The sequence below is a fragment of the Balaenoptera physalus genome (assembly GCF_965194825.1).
Source record: "Balaenoptera physalus genome assembly, chromosome: 2".
Taxonomy (NCBI): Eukaryota; Metazoa; Chordata; class Mammalia; order Artiodactyla; family Balaenopteridae; genus Balaenoptera; species Balaenoptera physalus.
Genome location: NC_138883.1, coordinates 154,692,373 through 154,714,458, shown reverse-complemented (window position 1 = coordinate 154,714,458; position 22,086 = coordinate 154,692,373). Strand labels below are relative to the sequence as shown.

The 22,086-nt window shown below is 44.7% G+C and overlaps 1 protein-coding gene across 2 annotated transcripts in view; it reads left to right on the top strand.

The window, feature by feature from the left end:
• The window catches only part of IL2RA (interleukin 2 receptor subunit alpha), a 47,827-nt gene extending 26,022 nt beyond the window's left edge, over nucleotides 1–21,805 (top strand). The window contains exons 2-8 of one of the 2 annotated variants that reach the window (XM_082450555.1): nucleotides 4,590–4,772; nucleotides 6,395–6,508; nucleotides 8,669–8,890; nucleotides 10,035–10,121; nucleotides 10,452–10,523; nucleotides 11,721–11,787; nucleotides 16,974–21,805. In XM_082450555.1, coding sequence (XP_082306681.1) covers nucleotides 4,590–4,772; nucleotides 6,395–6,508; nucleotides 8,669–8,890; nucleotides 10,035–10,121; nucleotides 10,452–10,523; nucleotides 11,721–11,787; nucleotides 16,974–16,998 — 770 coding nt within the window. In that variant the 3' untranslated portion in view covers nucleotides 16,999–21,805. Of the gene's footprint in view, nucleotides 1–4,589; nucleotides 4,773–6,394; nucleotides 6,509–8,668; nucleotides 8,891–10,034; nucleotides 10,122–10,451; nucleotides 10,524–11,720; nucleotides 11,788–11,908; nucleotides 12,574–16,973 lie in introns of those variants that run through there. The other variant, XM_082450554.1, reaches the window with a different exon arrangement.
• The last annotated feature ends 281 nt before the right edge of the window (nucleotides 21,806–22,086 follow it).

Sequence of the window (22,086 nt, the reverse complement as noted above, 5' to 3'; positions counted from 1 at the left end):
CCATCCCACAAATTCCACCCATGCCAGCAGCCTAGGGCTCTGATTTTTTTCCCTCTTCAGGTCAGTGAGGCCACCACTCTGCTGGCTCCACTTTGGTGCTACCTGGCAGGAAAGTGCCCCAGGAGGAAAGCCATGGCAATGGTGGGCTCACTTCATGTGCTTCCTTCCTCTCAAATAATGCTGTGCTGCACTGCCCATTGCTAAATGCCTGCAAATGCTTTTTCACATATTTTGTCTGGTTTTAAAGTTGTTTTCAGCAGGAAGATAAATTTTGTCATGGTCGGAAGCAGAAGTCCTCAGGGGCTGTTTTTCTTTTTCCCTTCAATTATTTTACCTAGCTCAGGGACTGTCCATTGTGTGCTTGTAAGTTGTTCTTTTTTAACAGTTTTAGGTTCACAGTAAAACTGAGCAGAAGGTACAGAGATTTCCCATATACTCCTGACATCGCACATGCACAGCTTCCCCCATTGTCACATTATCAACATCCTCCACCAGATTGCACGTTTGTCACCATTGATAAACCTACACTGATGCATCATCATTGCCCAAAGTCCATAGTTTACATTAGGGTTCACTCTTGGTGTTGTATATTCTATGGGTTCGGACTAATAGGTATCCATTATTATGGTGTCCTACAGAGTAATTTCACTGCCCTAAAAATCCTCTGTGCTCCACATATTCATCCCTTCCTCCTCCCTAACCCCTGGCAACCTACCAATTCTTTTTACGACCTTCATAGTTTTTCCTTGTCTAGAGTGTCATATAGTTGGACTCATACAGTGTATAGCCTTTTAAGATTGTCTTCTTTCACTTAGTAATATGCATTAAAGTTTCCTCTATGTCTTTTCATGGCTTGAGAGTTCATTTCTTTTTAGCACTGAGTAACATCCCATTGTCTGAATGTACCACAGTTTATTTATCCACTCATTTACTGAGGGACATCTAAGATTGCTTCCAAATTTTGACAATTATTAATAAAGCTGCTAGAAACATCCGTGTGCAGGTTTTTTTGTGGACTCAACTTTTCAACTCCTTTGGGTAAATACCAAGAAGCATGATGGCAGGATGGTACATTAAGAGTATGTTTAGTTTTGTAAGAAACTGCCAAAACTGTCTTCCTAAGTGTCTGTACCATTTTGCTTTCCCATCAGCAATGTATGAGGGATTCTGTTGCACCACATCCTCACCAGCATTAGGTGTTCTGAACTTTGGTCATTCTAAAGGTGTGCAGTAGCATCTTATTGTTGTTTTAATTTGCATTTCCCTGATGACATGATGTGGAACATCTTTTCATATACTTATTTGCCATCTGTATATCTTCTTTGGTGAGGTGTCTGTTCAGGACTTTGGCCCATTTTTTTCAATCAGGGTTCTTATTGTTGAGTTTTAAGAGTTCTTTGTATATTTTGGATAACAGCCCTTTATCATATAAATATTTTCTCCCAGTCTGTGGCTTGTCTTTCCATTCTCTTGACAGTGTCTCCTAAGAGCAGAAATTTTTTTTTTCCGTTAAATCAGGATTTATTTTTTTTAAGCATATAGTAACAAGAAAATAACACAAAAACAAACACCCTACTCCTCTTTTTTGTTTGTTTTGTTTTACTTGTTTTTACTGAAGTATAGTTTATTTACAATGTTGTGCCAATCTCTGGAAATTTTTTTATTTTAATGAGGTCCAGATTCTCAATTCTTTTTTTCATGGACTGTGCCTTTGGTGTTGCACCTAAGAAGTTGTCACCAAACCCAAGGTCATCTAGACTTCCTCCTATATTATCTTCAAGGAGTTTTATAGTTTTGTGTTTTACTTTTAGGTCTGTGATCCATTTTGAGTTAATTTTTGTGAGGGACATAAGATGTGTGTTTAGTTGTTTGTTTTTTTTTTTTTTTTTTTTGCATGTGGATGTCCAGTTGTTCTAGCACCATTTGTTGAAAAGACTGTCTTTGCTCCATTGTATTGCCTTTGCCCCTTTGTCAAAGATCAGTTGTTCTATTTCTGGACTCTCTATTCCATTCCACTGATCTGTCTATCCTTTCACCAATACCACACTGTCTTGATTAATGTAACTTTATAGTGAGTCTTGAAGTCAGGTAGTATGTCCTCCAACTTTGCTCCTTTCAGTCAATATTGTGTTAGCTATTCTGAGTCTTTCGTCTCTTCATATAAACTTAGATTCAGTTTGTTGACATCCACCAAATAAGTGGCTGGGCGTTTTATTGGGATTGCCTTGAATCTATAGATCAAGTTGGGAAGAACTAACATATTGACAATATTGAATCTTCCTATCCATGAACATGGAATATCTCTCCGTTTATTTAGCTCTTCATTGATTTATTTCATCAGAGTTTTATGGTTTTTCCTCATGTAGATCTTGTACATAATTTTTTTTTTTTTTTACTTATACCCAAGTACTTAATTTTTGGGGTGCTAATGTAAATGGTATTGTGCTTTTAATTTCAATTTCCTCTCGGTCATTGCTGGTATTTAGCAAAGGGGTTGACTTTTGTATATTAGCTTTGTATCTTGTAACCCTGCTGTAATTACTTATTAGTACGAGGAGGTTTTATTTTTGGTCTATTCTTTCAGATTTTCTACATAGATAACATGTCTTCTGCAAACAAAGACAGTTTTGTTTCTTCCATCCCAATCTGGATACCTTTTATTTCCTTTTCTTTTCTAACTGCATTAGCTAGGACTTCCAATATGATGTTGAAAATCAGTGGTAAGAGGGAACATCCTTGTCTTGTTCCTTCATTTGGCTTTTCTGATTATTACACACATCTTGTTTTAGCAACAGATTTACCTTCCGATACTTAAATTGTTGGTTGGTATTGACGTATGATAAGTGCCAGCGAATGGTACTGATGATATGGGCTGTAGGGAAAGATGAACTTTTGCAGGAGTTAAGGCTTAAGGTAAAACTCAGCCCAGTTTCTATCTGGACATTTTCTTTTTCTGGACAGGAAAAAAAGGGAGCGGAACTAGTACCTATTCTTTTTCTTTTTCTTTTTAAATTAATTTTATTGAAGTACACTTGATTTACAGTGTTGTGATCATTTCTACTGCACAGGAAAGTGGTTCAGTTATACATACATATATACATTCTTTTTCATGTTCTTTTCCATTATGGTTTATCACAGGATATTGAATATAGTTCCCTGTGTCATACAGTAGGACCTTGTTGTTTATCCATTCTATATATGGTAGTTTGCAACTGACTAGCATCTATTCTATGCCTATTATGCGCCAGGTGCTCTGCAAGTTACCTTAATATGTTATTTCATGTAATATTTAAAAGAAATCAGTAAAATAATTATTATACCCATTTTACAAAAAAGGAAGCCAAGTCTTAGATAAGTAAAAACAATAAAGCTGTATAGCTAGTAAGCTGGTAGAACTACAATTTAGAAACCCATCCTTCTCCCCTTTCCACCATGCTGTGTTTCTTGCCTTATTATGATTATTATAATTCCTGGAATTTACATTATGTTACATGTTCCTCTACAACTGCTGGCCCAGTGAGCCATTCAAACTGCTTTTGTTTAGTCCCTTCTTGGTTAGAGGTGGGACAAGCTGTCCAGGTTCACCTCACCTTCTTAAGGGTGTCAGGAGGGTCCTGCATCTTGGATGGGGGTGGTTTCCAGGATGACAAGATGCTGGGCAGACTGTGAGGGCTCACAGAAGGTCTACTCCACCCCGAGTGATTAATAGACGATCGGCAGATGGTCCTCTGCCAGCAGCGAGTGCAGCAACCTGCCCGGACCCTGTGCCCGTTTGCTGGGTGGCGAGGCCAGCTGTGGGAGCCCCGGCTGCCTCCCTTTTTTCTGTTTCCTGTGGTCCTTCCTGCCTGCTTCCTTTATCCAGCCTGTGACTTTTTCCTGAAAAATCTCATCTCTTGAAGCAGGAGAGTTTGTCGCGAGATATACAATGGAATCTTTGCTCTGATGAGACCAGCACCTTTTCCTCCCATAATAGTTGGGTGTTCAGCCACTTTTTCGAGGGTCTTTAGTGGGAAGCCAGAGACCATTTTTGGGGGCGAGGGAGGGTCAGGTCTTCGTGGTGTGAGAAGGAATTTGGTAAAATTAGAGGTGGGTTGGTGGGTGAGAAACACACATTTCCTACTCACCAGACATTGAGTGAAGCACTTTACAAATATTTCTTCAAAAAAAAACCTTACAGAATCATTAGTTACAGAAAGTCAGACAATCTTTATTTCCTTCAAAGTATGTCTCACAGACACATTTCATCCCTCGATTAAATCCATGTGGTTCGTCCCTCCCTTTCCTCATATCCCTTGTGCCCCCTCATTCTATACTTGCTCGGCAGAAGGCAAATTCAGAATAAAACCTCATTCGTTTCCATTCATTTAGTTTAAAAGACACTGTAGTTTGGAGATGAACTTGGCTGAAGTTAAATTTTGAACCATCTCTGATATGAAGGTTTCTAAAGAAACTTCAACAGCCTTAGTTTCTCTCCAGGAAACAGTGGGGTACATACAAACCCCTTAAATCGAGCGAAGGAACGTGTGATTCGATCATATGCCCACGTTTGGAAGCTCCTGGACTCCTAAGGTGCCTTTTTGTCTTGGCAGATGCTTGTGTTGAAGACCCACCGAGTCTCAGAAACGCCACGTTCAAGGTCCTCAGGTACGAGGTGGGCACCATGATAAATTGTGACTGCAAGAAAGGCTTCCGCAGAAGGTCGCCCTTCATGCGCTGCACGGGAAACTCCAGCCACTCTGCCTGGGAAAACAGATGCCACTGCGACAGCACCTGTAAGTGTTTCCATTTGTAACCCCGGAGGGAAGGAGAAAAACTGTAGCAAAGAGGGAGGCAGGGCTTCAACTATTATTCGCATAGCCCTACAGACAAAAACCGGCCGCCCCATCTACGTGAAAACTAATGTTGGTGGTTCCCAGAATAGTCATTCACTGAACAGATATTGAATGAGTGTCTCCTAGTTCCAAGACCTGTTCCAGGTACTTGGGGATATGACAGACCCAGCCCTCAAGGAACCTATACTTCGGGGGAAGGGAGGGAGGACAGATATTACACTAATAATTACTAAACAACTAAAAATAATTCTAGTTCACAATGATGTGAATGTAGCTCGTGCCACTGAACTGTACACTTAAAAATGGTTACTATGGTAAATTTTATGTTATGTATATTTTATCACAATTTTTTTATTGAAGTATAGTTGATTTACAATGTTGTGTTAGTTTCAGGTGTACAGCAAAGTGATTCAGTTTTGTGTATACACACACACTTTTTCAGATGCTTTTCCGTTATAGGTTATTACAAGATATTGAATATAGTTCCCTGTGCCTTACAGTAAATCCTTGTTACTCATCTATTTTATATATAGTAGTGTGTATCTGTTAATCCCATACTCCTAATATATCCCTCCCCCTTTTCCCTTTGGTGACCATAAGTTTGTTTTCTATGTCTGTGAGTCTGTTTCTGTCTTGTAAATAAGTTCATTAGCACTATTGATTAGATTCCACACATAAAAGATATCATATGATATTTGTGCTTCTCTGACTGACTTATTTCACTTAGTATGATAATCTCTAGATCCATCCATGTTGCTGCAAATGGCATTATTTCATTCTTTTTTATGGCTGAGTAGTATTCCACCATATATATACATACACACACACACACACACACACACACACACACATACACACATATACTACATCTTCTTTATCCATTCATCTGTCGGTGACATGTTGCTTCCATGTCTTGGCTATTGTAAATAGTGCTGCTATGAACAATGGGGTGTATGTAAGTATCTTTTCGAATTAGAGTTTTCGTCTTTTCTGGATATATACCCAGGAGTGGGACTGCTGCATCATATGGTAGCTCTATTTTTAGCTTTTTAAGGACATTCATACTGTTCTCCATAGTGGCTGCACCATTGTCATTGCTTTAGGAGGGCCTCTCTCTAGCTTTTAAATGAACTGCCTTGGGAAACAGAGGAGTGGGCGGGCTGTTGAATTAATAGCTCCTCTCGCTGCCACACTCACCCCCACGTACAGTGTTGATGGGGTTGATGGCCAGAATGGAATCCCTTTTGGAGAGACACACAGACACAAACAATTCCACCAGAAAAATCTCAGCTCCTTCAGAAACACGTTGTAGGCCATTGACATCATGTACAGGAAACCTGACTGACAGGCCAGTGCTGCACTGGCCGTGAACAGGCCCCCTGAGAGCCCCCCAAGGGCAGGGTGTGTGGGGCTCATCTTTATAACCCCAGTATCCCCCGATATTGCCTGGCACATCACAGGCCCTAGAAAGACGCTCTTTTTGAGCAAATGAATACATGAAGAGCGTGTTGTCTTTTAAACTTTTGTGAAGCTCTCTTCTTCATTCCATCCATACTCTCTAGCCTCCCCTAAGACCCCAGGAAAACAAGTTACTCCTGGACTCAAAGAACAGAATGAAGAAAAAACCACAGAAATGCAGAGCCAAATGCAGCCCATAGACCAAGCTAACCTTCCAGGTGAGAGGGGACCCATTCTCTTGCAGGTACAGGATGTGTGCCCCAAAGGAGGAGGATCTGTCCTGCTGTCCTCTTTCCTAAGGATGTCATGTGGACAAGAACTATTGTGTAGTGTCTGCAGGCTGTTTGCTCAAGCCACTCTTACAGCAGCCAACCTGGGCTCTGGGTTGCCTCCGGGTTTGGGAACTGGTCAAATAGAACTCAATTCAATTCAATTCAACTCACTTCATTTCAATTCAATTCAAAAAGCATGTCTGGGGACAAACTGTGCCAGGCACTGCGGCCAGACAATACAAACCTGAGTAGAAGGTCATCCCTGCCCTCAAAGAGATGCTGTGTTTTCCCCTTAAGTACAAGGCAGTGAACTCCAAGCCAAGCAATTTACTTCCAGACATTTCTTACAGGACAGGGTTATGAAGTGGGCGGTGCCACACTGGTGCCTCTGGAAGCTGCGGACAAACACCTCCTAGCTAATGGGCTGTGGCCCAGTGAGTTGCTGCCCCAACTTCCCAAAGTTAATAATGTTGAAGTCAAGCCATAACATCAGGAAGAAAGAGAGCGCATTAGGAAAACCTGAGCCTTGTTGGGGACCAGCTGACCTTACAAGACCCCATGGTCCTACGCTAATTTGATAACCTTACGAAGAACTTTACGACCTTGTATATAATCTCATTTGAACCTCAGAAGCCAGTGAGTCAGGGAGCAGGAAATATTACTTCAATTCACTGAATAAATTGAGACACAGAGACATTTAAAGACTTGGCTAAACTCACATAACAGGACTGAAATAAGGCCTCGGGTCTCCTGAATTAGAACAGGGATCTTGCTACTAATTATTTAAACTAGCCTGAGTTTATTTTCATCTTCTATTAATTAAAAAAATAAAAACCCAATGACTAATCCAAGGACTACGCTGCAACATGCTGTTTCCAGCCCTTTTCACTCTGACTTTGTGCTGGAACAAGGTTTCTGAACACATTTAATTATTTGTTTCTCCCTGTTTCTCCCGCATCACCTTCCACAATTACTGAAAGCTTTCTCAAGAGGTCAAAGTTTACTGTCCTTACTCAAGAGATAACCAGCTGGCTCTGGCTAAGGGATACTTCACGGATTGTCTTAATGTGGAGGTTTTCACTTGAAAGAAGCAAACCCAATTCAAATGGGTTCAGACGGTTATGAATTTTACTGATTGTAAAGGCAATTTGATTCTGAGACTGAAACACACGTTCAGTCATGATTTGCAAGGTGCTGCACTGAGCAGACCACCCAGGACGGGACCACTCGGCCTCCTGCTGCAGAGGGTTACAGAGGGTGCTGGGAAAGGTTATATGGGTCCTTGGGGTTGTGGAAGGTCAGAGCATATATGCAGTTTCACACTTCTGGGCTTAGAGGGACCTGTGGTCCATATGTCCAGATTTGGTGGGGGCGGGGGTTGGATTCTGGGATTAAATCAGAGCAGGACATGATCTCTGAGGTTAAAGGTCAGCCAGGCTTGGGTTTTAGTTGGGTGAGTGGAAAGTTACTGGGCATGGGAGTTTTCAGAGCTCTTAAAAGGGCCCACCTGGGTCAAGCTTCAGGCATGGCTTGATCAGGGATCAGGCTCCATTTCTCCAAGATCATCTCAGTGCTCCCCTCCTCCTGGCTTTGGGTTTGTCCCCAGTCCTTCCGCCGCGGCCCCAAGATGACCACCAGCTGCAACTCACTTAGCAGTGGGGATCCAGAAGGTCTCCACATTTCATTGGCCCAGATTGGCTTGAGCCTGCCTTTAGCCCTAAACTGAGACCACCGTTCGCACGCCTGTCTACTTATCAAATCTCTCACCATCAGCAGAAGTAATTGCTCATTTCTCTGCATTCTGAGAGCAAGCGTCTGTCTCTTGGCTGTCATCCTCACCACGTTCTGCCTGTATGTGCTTCCTTACCAGATCCACTGTCTGCTCCTTGCAGGGGGACTGGGTCTTTATGCCTTTTCACAACGTGTCTAGCAAAGGTCCTAACACGTAGATGTTATCAATACTTACTGGAAGGAAGGAAGGAAGGAAGGGAGGGAGGAAGGGGACAAAGAAAAGAGTAAGAACCATGGTCCAGTCTCTAGGAAGAGGCAACCTGGACTCACAATGTCTCCCCAACTTGCCTTTGGAATTTCCTTTCCCTCTTCCAGGTCACTGCAAGGAGCCTCCACCATGGGAACATGAACATGAACCTTTGAAGAGAATTTACCATTTCATGGTGGGGCAGACAGTTTACTACCAGTGCACTCAGGGATTCAGGGCCCTACAGGGAGGCCCTACCAAGAGCACCTGCAAGATGATCTATGGGAAGATGAGGTGGACCCAGCCCAAGCTTGAGTGCAAAAGTGAAAGGGAGAACAGTCAGTTTCCAGGTATGGAGATGCCCCCCGCCAGGTCTACCACCTTGCTGCTTCCGTCGGGCGGACCAGGCTGGAATCCCTGACCCACCCGCTACGTGACCTTGGGCAAGTCTCTTCCTCTCTTGGGGCTTCTGTTTTTTCTCATTCTAGAAAATAGACTAGATAAACTCCAAGGTCTTCATCACCTGAGGTCCCCTGTACCCTGATGGGGATAAATAGCAGGAGATGGAAGAGGAAGAAAGGTCTTCTGAAGCCCCCCTGGGTGCTACCTCACTGGCGATCCTGCTGCCCCCTTTTCTAGCTGATCCTGAAATTTTCCTTCTGCCTCTAAGCTACCAAGACTTCCTCATTCAAAAAGGAAAGTCCACATGCCATGCACACATTTCCAACTTGCTGATACATAATGGAAATCCATTATTTGTGCCATGCCACACCATTAGCATGCCTCCTCCTCTTGTGTGAGTTCCACCTGAGCTTTGCCAAAGTGCAAATGTGCAGGGAAGGGACTTTTCAAGCACAAACACACATGCACACGCATGCACGCTCATTCACACACGCAGACAAGCCACCTACGTTGAGGTCTTCTGCTATTTTCATTCTGAAATCGTCTTACTATTTCTACAATCAAAAGTCACTTCCATTTGACCCTAAGTGTTAGTGGTTTCTTTGCTCACCCCAGTTTCCGAGACCCCACGTCTCCCTCTTGGATCTTCTAGGGGGGCTGCTGTGTTTCTTTCCCATAGCCTGACCCCAATGAACCACACTGCACGCCAGGCGTGTCCACGAGCAATGGGGAACCTGTCACAGAGAAAAGCTCTCCTTTTGTGCATTTCTACTTCGTTTAATGGTTCGATGGTATTTGTATTATGATGACCCGTTTCCAAGCCACAGAAGGAAACCAGAGCTGAGTAGGCAGCGTGGGGAGAAAGTTGCTCAGAGTTCTGTAGAAAGCCAGGGTCAGGGTCACAAAATTCCCTCCCTCCTGCTCTGCTGCGGCCACTGAGCCACTTCGCTGTGACCCTAATGGGGAACCGAGAACTGAGACTCACACCTCAGCTAGTGCATCTGGGGTCAGCTGAGGGGGCCAGGGAGGGGGTGGACATGAGACCTCCACTCGCACCTTCTGTTCCACAAGCATCCTTACTCTCTCCTCCAGGTGATGAAGAGCCTCAGGAGAGCACAGATGCTTCCCCTGGCAGTGAAACTTCTTTTCCCTTAACAACGAGGATGGCAGGTACCACAGGTACGGCTGGAGTTTCTTGGAAGATAAAAGGTTGGCTATTAAACCATGATGCAGGATAAGGGGAGGAGTTGGCCTGGAGCTGCCCGTAGGTGCTAGAGATGATCACACACCTGCGTGCAACCTCCCAGTCCTCAAACACTGCCAGTGTCGGAGGAGAAACAGGACGAGGGCAGAAGAACGAAATGTTCAAATGTTGGCCCCAGGCTCCCCTGGTCTCTCCTAGCTCTCCAGTAGCCTCCAAGCCCCCAGCCCCGAGAAGCCTGGACTCTCCCAGCCCTGTGCAGCCCCACAACCAGCAGTGACTAGCACCCTTCTCTCTCGTTTGCACAGATTTCCAAACACCCACAGAAGTGGCTGCGACAATGGATACGTTCATATTTACAACCGAGTATCAGATCGCAGGTGGGTAGTGACGAAACGTGCACCAGACAGAGACCAGGGGACGTTTGCTTGGTGGGTTGGTGAGTTGCTTGGTTAGTTACTATAAACTAGCTCTTTACACTATATAATGTTTATAAAAGTCAAAGACGAATCCAGATAGTAACATGACTCGGAATCACAGCCACCGGCTGTAGTGAGTTAGGAGTGAGGTCTCAAACCAGCCTCAGCCAGTGCCTCCCGACCAGATCCTTGAGGACGAAATACCCGGCACCTGCGTGTGAGGGGAGGCCAGGGTGCGGGGACGTGGTAGAACCAGCGGAAGAGAGAAGAAGCATGCCATCAACACTCCAGGTGTTTCCTGGTGGGAGGCAAAAACGGGCTTTGAGAAAAAAACAAAACAAAGACCAAAACCGAGCTCTTAGAAACAGAGCAGAATGCTGGTGACCAGGGGCTGGGGGTGGGGTAAATGGGGAGCCGGGTATCAGAGGGCACAAACTTCCAGTGAGAAGAGGAGCAAGTCTGGGGATCGAACGTAGAGCGTGGTGATCACAGCTAACAACGCTGTACTGCAGACTTGAAAGATGCTAAGAGTAAATCTGAAATGTTCTTGGCCCAAAAAAGAAATGGTAATTACAATACATTTTGCAATGTATAAGTGTATCAAAGCAACACATTGCACACCTTAAACTTAGACAATGTTACATGTCAATTATATCTCATAAGGGGAGGGGGGTGAGTGGAGAAAAACAGGCTTTGAGGCACATCTAAGACACATAGATGGACGTATGGATAACTTGACAGTTTCAGGACCACAGGAAAGCAGCATCTGGGAAATAGAACACTTTCAGGAGATGCTAAGTGTTTATCATGTATCTTTATATTTCAACATTTCTTTTACCCATCGCGGGCCTCACTCAGGGCCTCTTTAACTGAGGCCGGGACTCTGAACCTTTCTGAAGAGGGTGCCTGTCAGCTGCTCCCCGCGGAAAGAGTGCAGCACTCTGCGGAAAGGCTTGTGCCCTTCCAGCCCACACCCCCGGCCCTGGTCCTGGAGCCTCCAGGGAAACTCTGCCGGGAGGGAGCCGCGTTCTGAAAAGGGGCGGCACAAACCGCAGCGCTCACCTCTCCGCGAGCCCTTTGCTGGGGGCGGGGACGGATACAAGGGGACGGGCTCTCAGCCCCGGGGCCCCCTTCCCTGACCTGCCTCTCCGTCCACAGTGGCCGGCTGCATCCTGCTACTCATCAGCATCCTCCTCCTGAGCGGCCTCACCTGGCAGCAGAGATGGTGAGTCCAGGGTGAGCGAGGAAGCCCCGCCCACGCTGGGGGGAGGGGGAGCGCCGCGCAGGAAAGCACCTGGGCAGGGACCCCCTCCCCCCAGCCCACCCCCTTCCTCCCTGACCACCAGGGCTTTGGGGAGCAGCAGAGGGAGAACTGGCCAGTGCATGCCTTCCCAGAGTCGACCCACAGAATTACAGCCGCAGGGAAATGGGAAAGCCAAGGAAGCGAACATCCACTGAGCGCCTACTGTATGCCAGGGTCCATGCTTATCTTGCGAACATTATGGCAACCTGAAACCTTTGCTACAGCAGCTCCGGCAGGTTAAGCAACGTGGACAAGGTTGCACAGCAGAGGCCCAAACTGCAACCTCTGTCTAGTGCCCAGTACCTCTTTGCCCCTGTCACCTGGCAGCAGAGAACCAAGGGCAGGGTCCGCCCTGGTCCTCTACTGCGCTCCCCACCCCCCAATGCAGACGCTCACACCAGAGCCCCCTAGACCGGGAACCTGACCCACGCGACCCCACGTGTGGACTTATTTGCATTAACTCTCCCCGGCTGCAGAGGAGAACAACCTGGAGAGATTTTAAAAATACCAATGCTTGGGTGGGCCCCAGACATCAGTACTTTTTTTTTTTTTAATTGAGATAAAATTCTTCATTTTAACCATTTTAAAGTGTGTAATTCAGTGGTTTTCAGCACTGTTGTGATACACCACTAGTATCTAATTCCAGAACATTCCATCACCCCAAAAAGAAAACCCACATTTCCCAATTCCCCATTCCCCCCCCCCAATTCCCTGGCCACCACCGATCTACGTTCCATCTCTATGGATTTGCCCGTTCTGGACATTTCGTGTAAATGGGACCATGTACGTACTATATGCCCTGTTGTTACTGGGACGTTAGTACTTTTTAAAAGCTCCTCAGTCGCATCTAATACATACACATCCAGTTTAGATAACCCCGAGCTGGACCCGTGGTTCTGAAACGTGAGTGCCTCAGAATCTCCCAGGGGAGCTTGTTTTTTTTAATTGAAGTACAGTTGATTTACAGTGTTTCAGGTTTACAGCAAAGTGATTCAGATACATATAAATACACATATATATACTTTTTCAGATTCTTTTCCATTATAGGTTATCACAAGATACTGAATATAGTTCTCTGTGCTATACAGTAGGTTTTCATTGTTTATCTATTCTATATATAGTATCTGTTAATCCCAATTTCCTAATTCCCTGTGGGCTTCTTAAAGCAGAGCCTGCCAAGCCTACCCCCAAAGTCCCTGATTCAGCAGGTCTGGGGTGGGGCCTGAAATTTTACATGTCTAACAAATGCCCAGGTGATGCCAATGCTTCTGGTCCAGGGACCAAACTTTGAGACCCACTGCACTAACAATGTTAAGAATCAAGAGAGTGAAATCATTTCACACACACACACACACACACACACACACACACACACACACACACACACACACAGAGAGTCTCTTCCTCCCTTTAGACAGAGGACTATGGAGACCTAGCTTGTCACTCTCCCCACCTCCCAGCGCATCCCCTACCCCCTTCGCACCGAGTGCACTCTGCCAACCCTGATATAAACCCCCCAGAAGACCCTGAGAAGACAGTCACCCCCCCCACCCCCGCCAAGAACCAAAGCCCTCCGACCCCACAGCCTGCCTAGCCAGACAGAAATCATCAGATTCCTTCCATTCTTATCTTGATCGTCAGGCCCACGATAAACTCCTGGTTTTCCTTGTGTCAATTAAAAAGCACAAATGATTGCAACGCAAAGGAGAAACCCTCTAGGGTTGTTGTGTTAGGAATTATTCGCATACCCGGCAACCTACCAATCCCTCTACGTGTTAGCTGATTCCTGAGGCGTTTTTATAGGATTCCGTGAGATGACGCAGGTAAATTGCCCAAGACGTTATCTTCACCCCACACACAGATCCTCTCCTTCCCTCACTGACAGGACCTAATACCTATCAAGGATCTTTGTATTTGGTAGCTTAAAGACCCAAACCTTCGGACACAAAAGGATGAAGCTATTTGGGAGTGGGAAAGGTTTGGACTTGATGTGAAACCAAGAGCTGCATGAAACTATATGAGTTTCCAAGATCTCCCAGAACTGCAGTCTTCCAGGAGACCTAAACAGACACCTCAAACTGACCCAGAGAGCTGGTCCCAAAGCCTTCCTAGAATTGAATTTCATCTGCTGGTGCCCTCTTGTGGCCAAACAGAAATACTACATTTGATTTTTTAAATTTTTTAAAGCAATTACTAGGAGCTGACGTACACCAGCTCCTGAGAGCCAAAAGCTAGATGTTCTGGAATTTTGAGAGCTGCTTTTAAGCATAGCCATTATTAAAAATTAAAGTATATAAACTTACAGTTAAATAAATTATATTAAAAACAAAATCAGGGACTTCCCTGGTGGCGCAGTGGTTAAGAATCCACCTGCCAATGCAGGGGACAAGGGTTCGATCCCCGGTCCGGGAAAATCCCACATGCCGCGAAGCAATTAAGCCCGTGCGCCACAACTACTGAGCCTGCTCTCTAGAGCCCACGAGCCACAGCTACTGAACCCATGAGCCTAGAGCCTGTGCTCCACAACAAGAGAAACCACCGCAATGAGAAGCCCGCGCACAGCAACGAAGACGCAATGCAGCCAAAAATGAATAAATAAATAAATTTATTAAAAGAGAAAACAAAGTTAATAAGTACTCAAAATTAATCACTTTCTAATTGTTTTACTGCATTTTACTACTTTATTCTCAGGGTTATTTGCATCTGTGTATCTGTATCGAGGAAATACTATCTATATGATGGTTTTATATTGCACGTCTCTTCCCAACTCTGTATTCAAGGTAGCTTGAAACTGGGAGTGGTGGGAGTTTTTACACCATGGAAACGGGCAGCCTTTTTCAGAGAGCTGGTTGTTAAACATTTGCCAACACACCAGTTCTTGGAGCCTTGCCCCATGGGAGCTCTGAGCAAGTTAGGAAGTAACCAGATGTTCCCATGGGCTGAGGAAGGGCTGGGGAAGCCTAGGATTGTACTGTCTGATAGGGTCGCCACTAGCCACGTGTGGATATTTAAGTTTAAACTTAAATAAATTAAATACAATTAAAAATTCGGTCTACGCGTTGCACTAGCCACATTTCAGGTGTTTGATAGTCACACGTGGCCGTGTTATTAGACAACATAGATACAAAACATTCCCATCACCACAGGAAGTTCTTATGGTACAGCGCCAGCTAGAAAACTAGGAGTTTTCAATTCATGAAAACTCCTTAGCACAGCTAGTTGGTTTTATTATTCCTTTTATGTAGCTATTGTCTTCCATATACTTCCAAAAAAATTTGATAGAATATCTCCTACGTAGATGCTGGTCAAAGGGTACAAACTTGCAGTTAGAAGATGAGTAAGTTCTGGGGAATCTAATGCACAGCAGAGGTGATTATAATCAACAACATTGTATTATATACTTAAAAGTTGCTAAGAGACTAGATCTTAAATGTTCTCACCACCAAGAAGAAATGACAGTTATGTGATATGATGGAAGTGTTAGCTTTAACACCACGGTGTTCATTACATCTCAATATATAAATGTATCAAATCAACACACGGTACACCTTAAACTTCCACGATGTTCTATGTCAATTATATCTCAATTTTAAAATGACTATGAGAATATCTCCTATGTACCAGGCACTTGCCAGGGGCCTAAGGATGAATACGAATGGCCCCTGCTCTCAGGAGCTTACAGATCAGTGGAGGAGAAGGGGAAAAAAATTGAGACTTTAAATGTAATTTGTTAAAGCCTAAGATTGAGGTGTTACAGGAACGAAGAGAAAGGACACCTAATCCTATATGGGGACACCCAGAAGGCTTTCAGAGCTGATACCGGCAGCCAGATAAAGAACGGCAGGAGAAGCTGCAAGGCAGAGGGGCAGGAGGAGAAGTAAGGCAGCCTGAAGGGCATGAGGACGTCTGGGAGGATCTAGCAGTTCTGAACACTGGGGTGTAAAGTGCACGGGGCAGTGGTGACAGTGGTGCTGTGGGGATAGCCAGGGACCAAGTCCTGGAAGATCAGGCCAGGCTGAGGAGCTTGGGCCCGATCCTGAGGACTACAGCAAGCCACAGAAGCTTGATTATGCGATAAATGGTAGCACTGGCCCTCTGAACAGTCGGCCACAATAGAGGCTGGATTTAAGGTGGGTAATGGTGGTGGCAGTTTGATTATGTTACGATGGAATAAATCCACACAGGGGACGAGGAGAGCATGAACTAGGTCAGTGGACATAAGTTAAAAAGGAGGAAAAGGACTTCCCTGGTGGCGCAGTGGTTAAGAATCCTGCCAATGCAGGGGACATGGGTTCGAGCCCTGGTCTGGGAAGATCCCACATGTGCGGAGCAACTAAGCCCGTGCGCCACAACTACTGAGCCTGCACTCTAGAGCACGCGAGCCACAACTACTGAAGCCCACGCGCCTAGAGCCCGTGCTCCACAACAAGAGAAGCCACCGCAGTGAGAAGCCCGTGCACCACAATGAAGAGTAGCCCCCGCTCACCGCAACTACAGAAAGCCCACGTTTGCTGCAACTAGAGAAAGCCCACGCACAGCAACGAAGACCCAACACAGCCAAAAATAAATGAATAAAAAATAAATTTAAAAAAAAAAGGAGGAAAAATATCAAGAAATACATGAGTCAAGTTAGCAGGATTTGGTGGCAGATCAGAAGTGAGGGTTAAGGAAGAGGGTTGACTTGGGGATGACACCAGATGTTAGAGTGTTACGGGGGACTGTTGTCACTACACACTAGGATGACATGTAACGTGAGGGTCATGTACCCCGTGGGGAGTAGCCCTGGAGCAGACCCCCTCCTGTAGCCCCTTCCCTAAGACCCACCCAGCCTCCACACCTGTAATGGTCCGGGTCTCAGGCTCTTTCTCAGCCCCACTCACCGCACAGTGACTGGATCGTCACACTGTGAGGACCACGGGGCTGCCAGTCTTGACCTCTAGAGGGGTGGTCAGCATGTGGGAAAGTCACAGTATCCTGGGGTGGGATTTAAAGTTAGCGGTCAATGGGGGCCTCTATTGAATGCTCCATCCACATCAGTTTGGGGTGCAGACCACATTCTTCTTGGTGCGGTATTACACCCATGACTATGACTTGTTATATCACTACAGGAAGAAGAATAGAAGGACAATCTAGAAAACCAAGGGCAAGAAGAAGCCAAGAAGAACCCACAGATGTGATGGACCACAATCAAAATCAAGGCAGCTAAACACTCATCCAAGAGGCATCTCCTGATCCCATGGGTTCTGGAAAGCTCTGAAGTCGCATCACAGGACACCAGGCACCTGCAACCCCATCGTGAAGCCAGCTCTGTAGTATCAATGAGTGAGCTTGACCTGCGTGTAGGCAGCAAGTCCAAGGTCACTGGAGGAACGGGGAGGAAAAACCAGAACTCTTGGCCCTATTTTCATGTGTATGTGTTCATTAAAGCATGACCGGCATGGAACTCTCTCCATACCATGTATAATACAAAGAAGAGTAGCTTCATGCTAAGTTCATCCCAACTTCCCAGTTTAGAAATCCCAAGGAAAACCCTAGCACTAATGTAAATAGACACACACGCTCTCTACCCTATGTAACTGGACCTTGTTCCTCGGTCCACGTAGGTCCTTTCCCAGCCTCTGGTTGACTAGCCCATTCTCCTGATCACATCCTTTAATGAATGCTCCCTAAGAACTCTGGACTGGTAACTAGGAATCCTTTTGACCTTAGCTCAGTGCTCTAAACTAGCCCCCCTCCACTGAACCTTCAATTCTGAGTTTCTAAAGAACAGAGTCCATGGGGGAATAGTCTTTGGGTAATACCAAAAGAGGGCAACCAAGCCCTTGGAACTGTAGAGCTTCAATATTTGAAAAGATTTCACTGGAGTTAATGTCGGGAGAAGGGGCATAAGCTAGGTCCTAGGTAATGGATTATCCCGGTCAAAAAGCTTCAGCTGTACATGACTGATGGGCCACTTCAAGAGTTAGTTTCTCTCAGATTGCTATAAATGATATTCTGCGTTTGGCCAGCATGAATTTGATGTTTACAGACAGACACACAATGTGCAAATGTGTACATTTTCAAAGAAGTGTCATAAAAACACTGATAAGGGAGCAATACATTCAATGTTTATGGAAGGAAAGAAAGAAGGAAGTTGGGGGCGGGGGAGGGAGAGCATGTAATTATGCACAAGGTCACACCAGTGATCCTCAAACTGTTAGCACAACGTTGAGCAAACCAAAATCACCTGGAGGCCTTGTTAAAACATAGAAGGAGGGACTTCCCTGTGCGCAGTGGTTAAGAATCCGCCTGCCAATGCAGGGGACACAGGTTTGATCCCTGGTCCGGGATGATCCCACATGCCGCAGAGCAACTAAGCCCGTGCACCACAACTACGGAGCCTGCACTCTAGAGCCCGCAAGTCACAACTACGGAGGCCGCATGCCACAACTACTGAAGCCTGCACACCTAGAGCCCGTGCTTCACAACAAGAGAAGCCACCACAATGAGAAGCTCACGCACCGCAACGAAGAGTAGCCCCGCTCTCTGAAACTAGAGAAAGCCCGCGTGCAGCAACGAAGACCCAACGCAGCCAAAAATAAAAAACAAAACAAACAAACAAAAAAAACACGGAAGGCTGGGCCCACCTCCAGAGTTTCTGAGTTAGCAGGTCTGGGGTGGGGCCTGAGAATTTACATTTCTAACAGGTTACAGGTGATGCTGATGATGCTGGTCCAGGGCCACACTTTGAGAAGCAGGGGGTTTATGCCTGCACCCTCAACTCTCACTGGAAAAATCAGCCTCAGGGGCTGAGATTTCAGTGCAGATTCAGACTCTTGCCAAAAATGTCAATTCTCAAGCATTTGACTTAGATGTCCAGGTTAAACAAAATCACATAATGAAGATTAATGAAAAATTTAAATCAGCAGCCAGTTTTCATTTCTGAAAGGGCAGGAAAATGTTACGAAAAAAATGGGCAGGAGTCAGCAGGTCCATATCTAGATTAAAGAACCATTTTCTGTCCTTTCTTTGACCAACCAAGTACCATCAGGTTCCATCATCAACACCCCCCAAGTATATGTTTTCTGGGGAAACTAATGTTAAGAGGAATTTAAGACCAGAAAAAAATTTTTTTAAATCTTATTTATCTTACTTGAATCAAATTGGATTATCATTACTCATTTTGGGGGAGGGAGGTCTATGAGATCAAAATTTTTCCATAATACAGTTGACCCTTGAACAACACGGGTTTGAACTGCACGAGTCCACTTACATGTGGATTTTTTTTTAAAGTAAATTCTACAGTGCTACACAATCCATGGTTGGTTGAATCCGCAGATGCAGAATCAGGGATACAGAGGAACCACAGATACATACGGAAGGCCAACTATAACTTACACGTGGATTTTTTACTGCACAGAGGGTCATTGCTCCCAACTCCAGTGTTGTTCAAGGGTCAGCTGTGATTAAGATGTTATTTACCTTTTTCACTCTCATTCTCTTACAAATGTATGGTGGAGTTTTCCAGAAGCTACATGATATGTGATGATGTCATTGCTCTGGTGTTAACATATAATGAGTTTATTACTGCTGTTTATAGAAGAATTAATAAATAATATTTTTTAAATTTCTTGGTTTTAGTGTCTAAGTATCACTAGATGTAACTACATAACAAAAAGTTTTGAGGAGCCTCAATACTTTTTAATAATATGAAGAGGTCCCGACAGATGGCTAACAAGCACATCATCATTGGTCATTTCAGAAATGCAAATCAGATATATATATATATATACATATATATATATAATGGAATATTACTCAGCCATAAAAAAGAATAAAATAATGCCCTTTGCAGCAACATGGATGAACCTAGAGATTATAATACTGAGTGAAGTAAGCCAGACAGAGAAAGACAAATATCATATGATATCACTTATATGTGGAATCTAAAAAAAATATATGATACAAATGAATTTATTTACAAAACAGAAAAAGACTCACAGACATAGAAAACAAACTGATGGTTACCAAAACGGGGCGGGGGGGGGAGGAATAAATTAGGAGCTTGGGATTAAAATATACACACTACCATATATAAAATAGATAACCAACAAGGACCTACTGTATAGAACAGGAAACTATCGTCAATATCTTGTAATAACCTATAATGGAAGAGAATGTAAAAAAAGAATATATATATATATATATATATATATATATATAACTGAATCACTTTGCTGTACACCTGAAACTCACACAACACTGTAAATCAACTATATTTCAATAAAAATTTTTTTAAAAAGAAATGCAAATCAAAACCATGGTGAGATACCACTTCATAACCGTTAAGACAACTTTAAGGGAAAAAAAAAAGAGGAGATAACAAATGTTGACAAGGATGTGGAGAAATAGGAACCCTCATACATTGCTGGAGGGAATGTAAAATGGTGCAGCCATTGTGGTGGTTGTTCCTCAAAAAGTTAAAGAATTACCAGGTGGCCCTGCACTTCCACTCCCAGGCATGTTCCGCAGGAAGGAAGAAAACCCGTGTCTGCACAGAAGCTTGTATACGACTGCTCGTAACAGCATCACAGCCAAACAGTCAAGAGATGGAAACAACCCAAAGGGCCTACCAATGGAGGAATGGATAAGCAAACCATGGTCTCTCCACACACTGCAATATGACTCTGCCATAGAAATGAATCAAGTCCTGATAAAGGCTACAGCATAGATGAGCCTAAAGAACATTATACCAAGTGAAAGAAGCCAGACACAGAAGGTCACATGCTGTATGATTCCTTTTATGTGAAATGTCCAGAATAGGCAGCTCCAAAGAGACAGAAAGCAAATTAGCAGTTTCCAGGGGCTGGGGTAAGAAGAAAACCCTGAACAAACTGAACACCAGTGACTCTTCTCAGATCCGTCAGTCACAGGGCAAAGCTCTGCCCCCAAAGTGAAGTGACAGACAGGTGGATGCAAAGAATCAATGGCCTCCTGGAGCAAAAGGCCAGGAGCAGACCCTTGGGCAGGGAAACCTAAACCCATGACTGCTGGAGGCTCGGTGTGGACACGTCTGGGAGGTATAAACTCCAGGGGTCCAGTCATAGGAGGCCCTACATCTCCACGAGTTTTACCTCCCGGGGGTGAACCAGGTCCTCACGGTGACGGTCAGAGAAAACCCCCTCATGCTTGCAGCAGGGGGAGGGGGCAAAGGAACCAATTTTGAAATATACCAGACACTCTGCTCTCCTTAAGGAGGCCTGTCCCTGGGAGAAACTACTTCCCTAACTATCTTGGGTTTTATCTAAGCCTAACGCACCAGAGGGAAGGGAAATGCCCAACTCTGAGCTGCTCTACCTTCCACATGGGGGAAGGAAAATATCACCTCCAGGCTCCTGGATTCCTATCCAGGCTTTCTATCCCGCCTGAGGGGTTGGGGGAGAAGCACAGCCCCAGGCTCACTAAGGAGACGTAACCCCTAATTGTAAGACAATTGCAAGATAATTGTAAGACAATCCCTCCCCCACACCTCACCATCACATCAGTACGGCTCCTGTATGATAACAGGGAAACACAGCCCAAAGACCCACACATCTTAGACATTATTTAAGAAAAAGTCTCTAGGGAAACCCAGAGAAAACCCAGGGAAAGCCAGGGAGATAAAAACAATGACACCATAGGCAATTTCAGCCTCCACAGGTATAGTAAACACTAAATACAGCCTAATTCCTAGGCAGACAAACACAAAGCCTCACACCATAAGGCCTACTTACCTCAGTTCCTTTTACCTAGTACATCACATCCAGCTTTCAACAAAAAATTACAAGGCATGCTAGGGAGTTCCCTGGTGGTCCAGTGGTTAGGACTCGGTGATTTCATTGCCAAGGGCCTGGGCTCAATCCCTGGTCAGGGAACTAAGATACCTCAAGCCTCGCAGCCCAGCCAAAAAAAAAGAAAGAAATTACAAGGCATGCTAAAAGGCATAAAATGCAGTCTGAAGAGACAGAGCCAGCATCAGAACCAAATTCAGATATGGCAGAGATGTCAGACTAGGAATTTAAAACAACTATGGAAAATAAATTATTCTGACAGAGCTTGCTATGACCCCTAAATCCAGTCTTCCCTTGGTAATGAAAGCCCGGGTTTTAGTGGCACACAGCCCTCCCCCAGCTGAGGATTACGTTTGCCAGCCTCCCCGGCAGCTAAATGGGCCACGTGACTAAGTTCTGACTCGTGAGACAA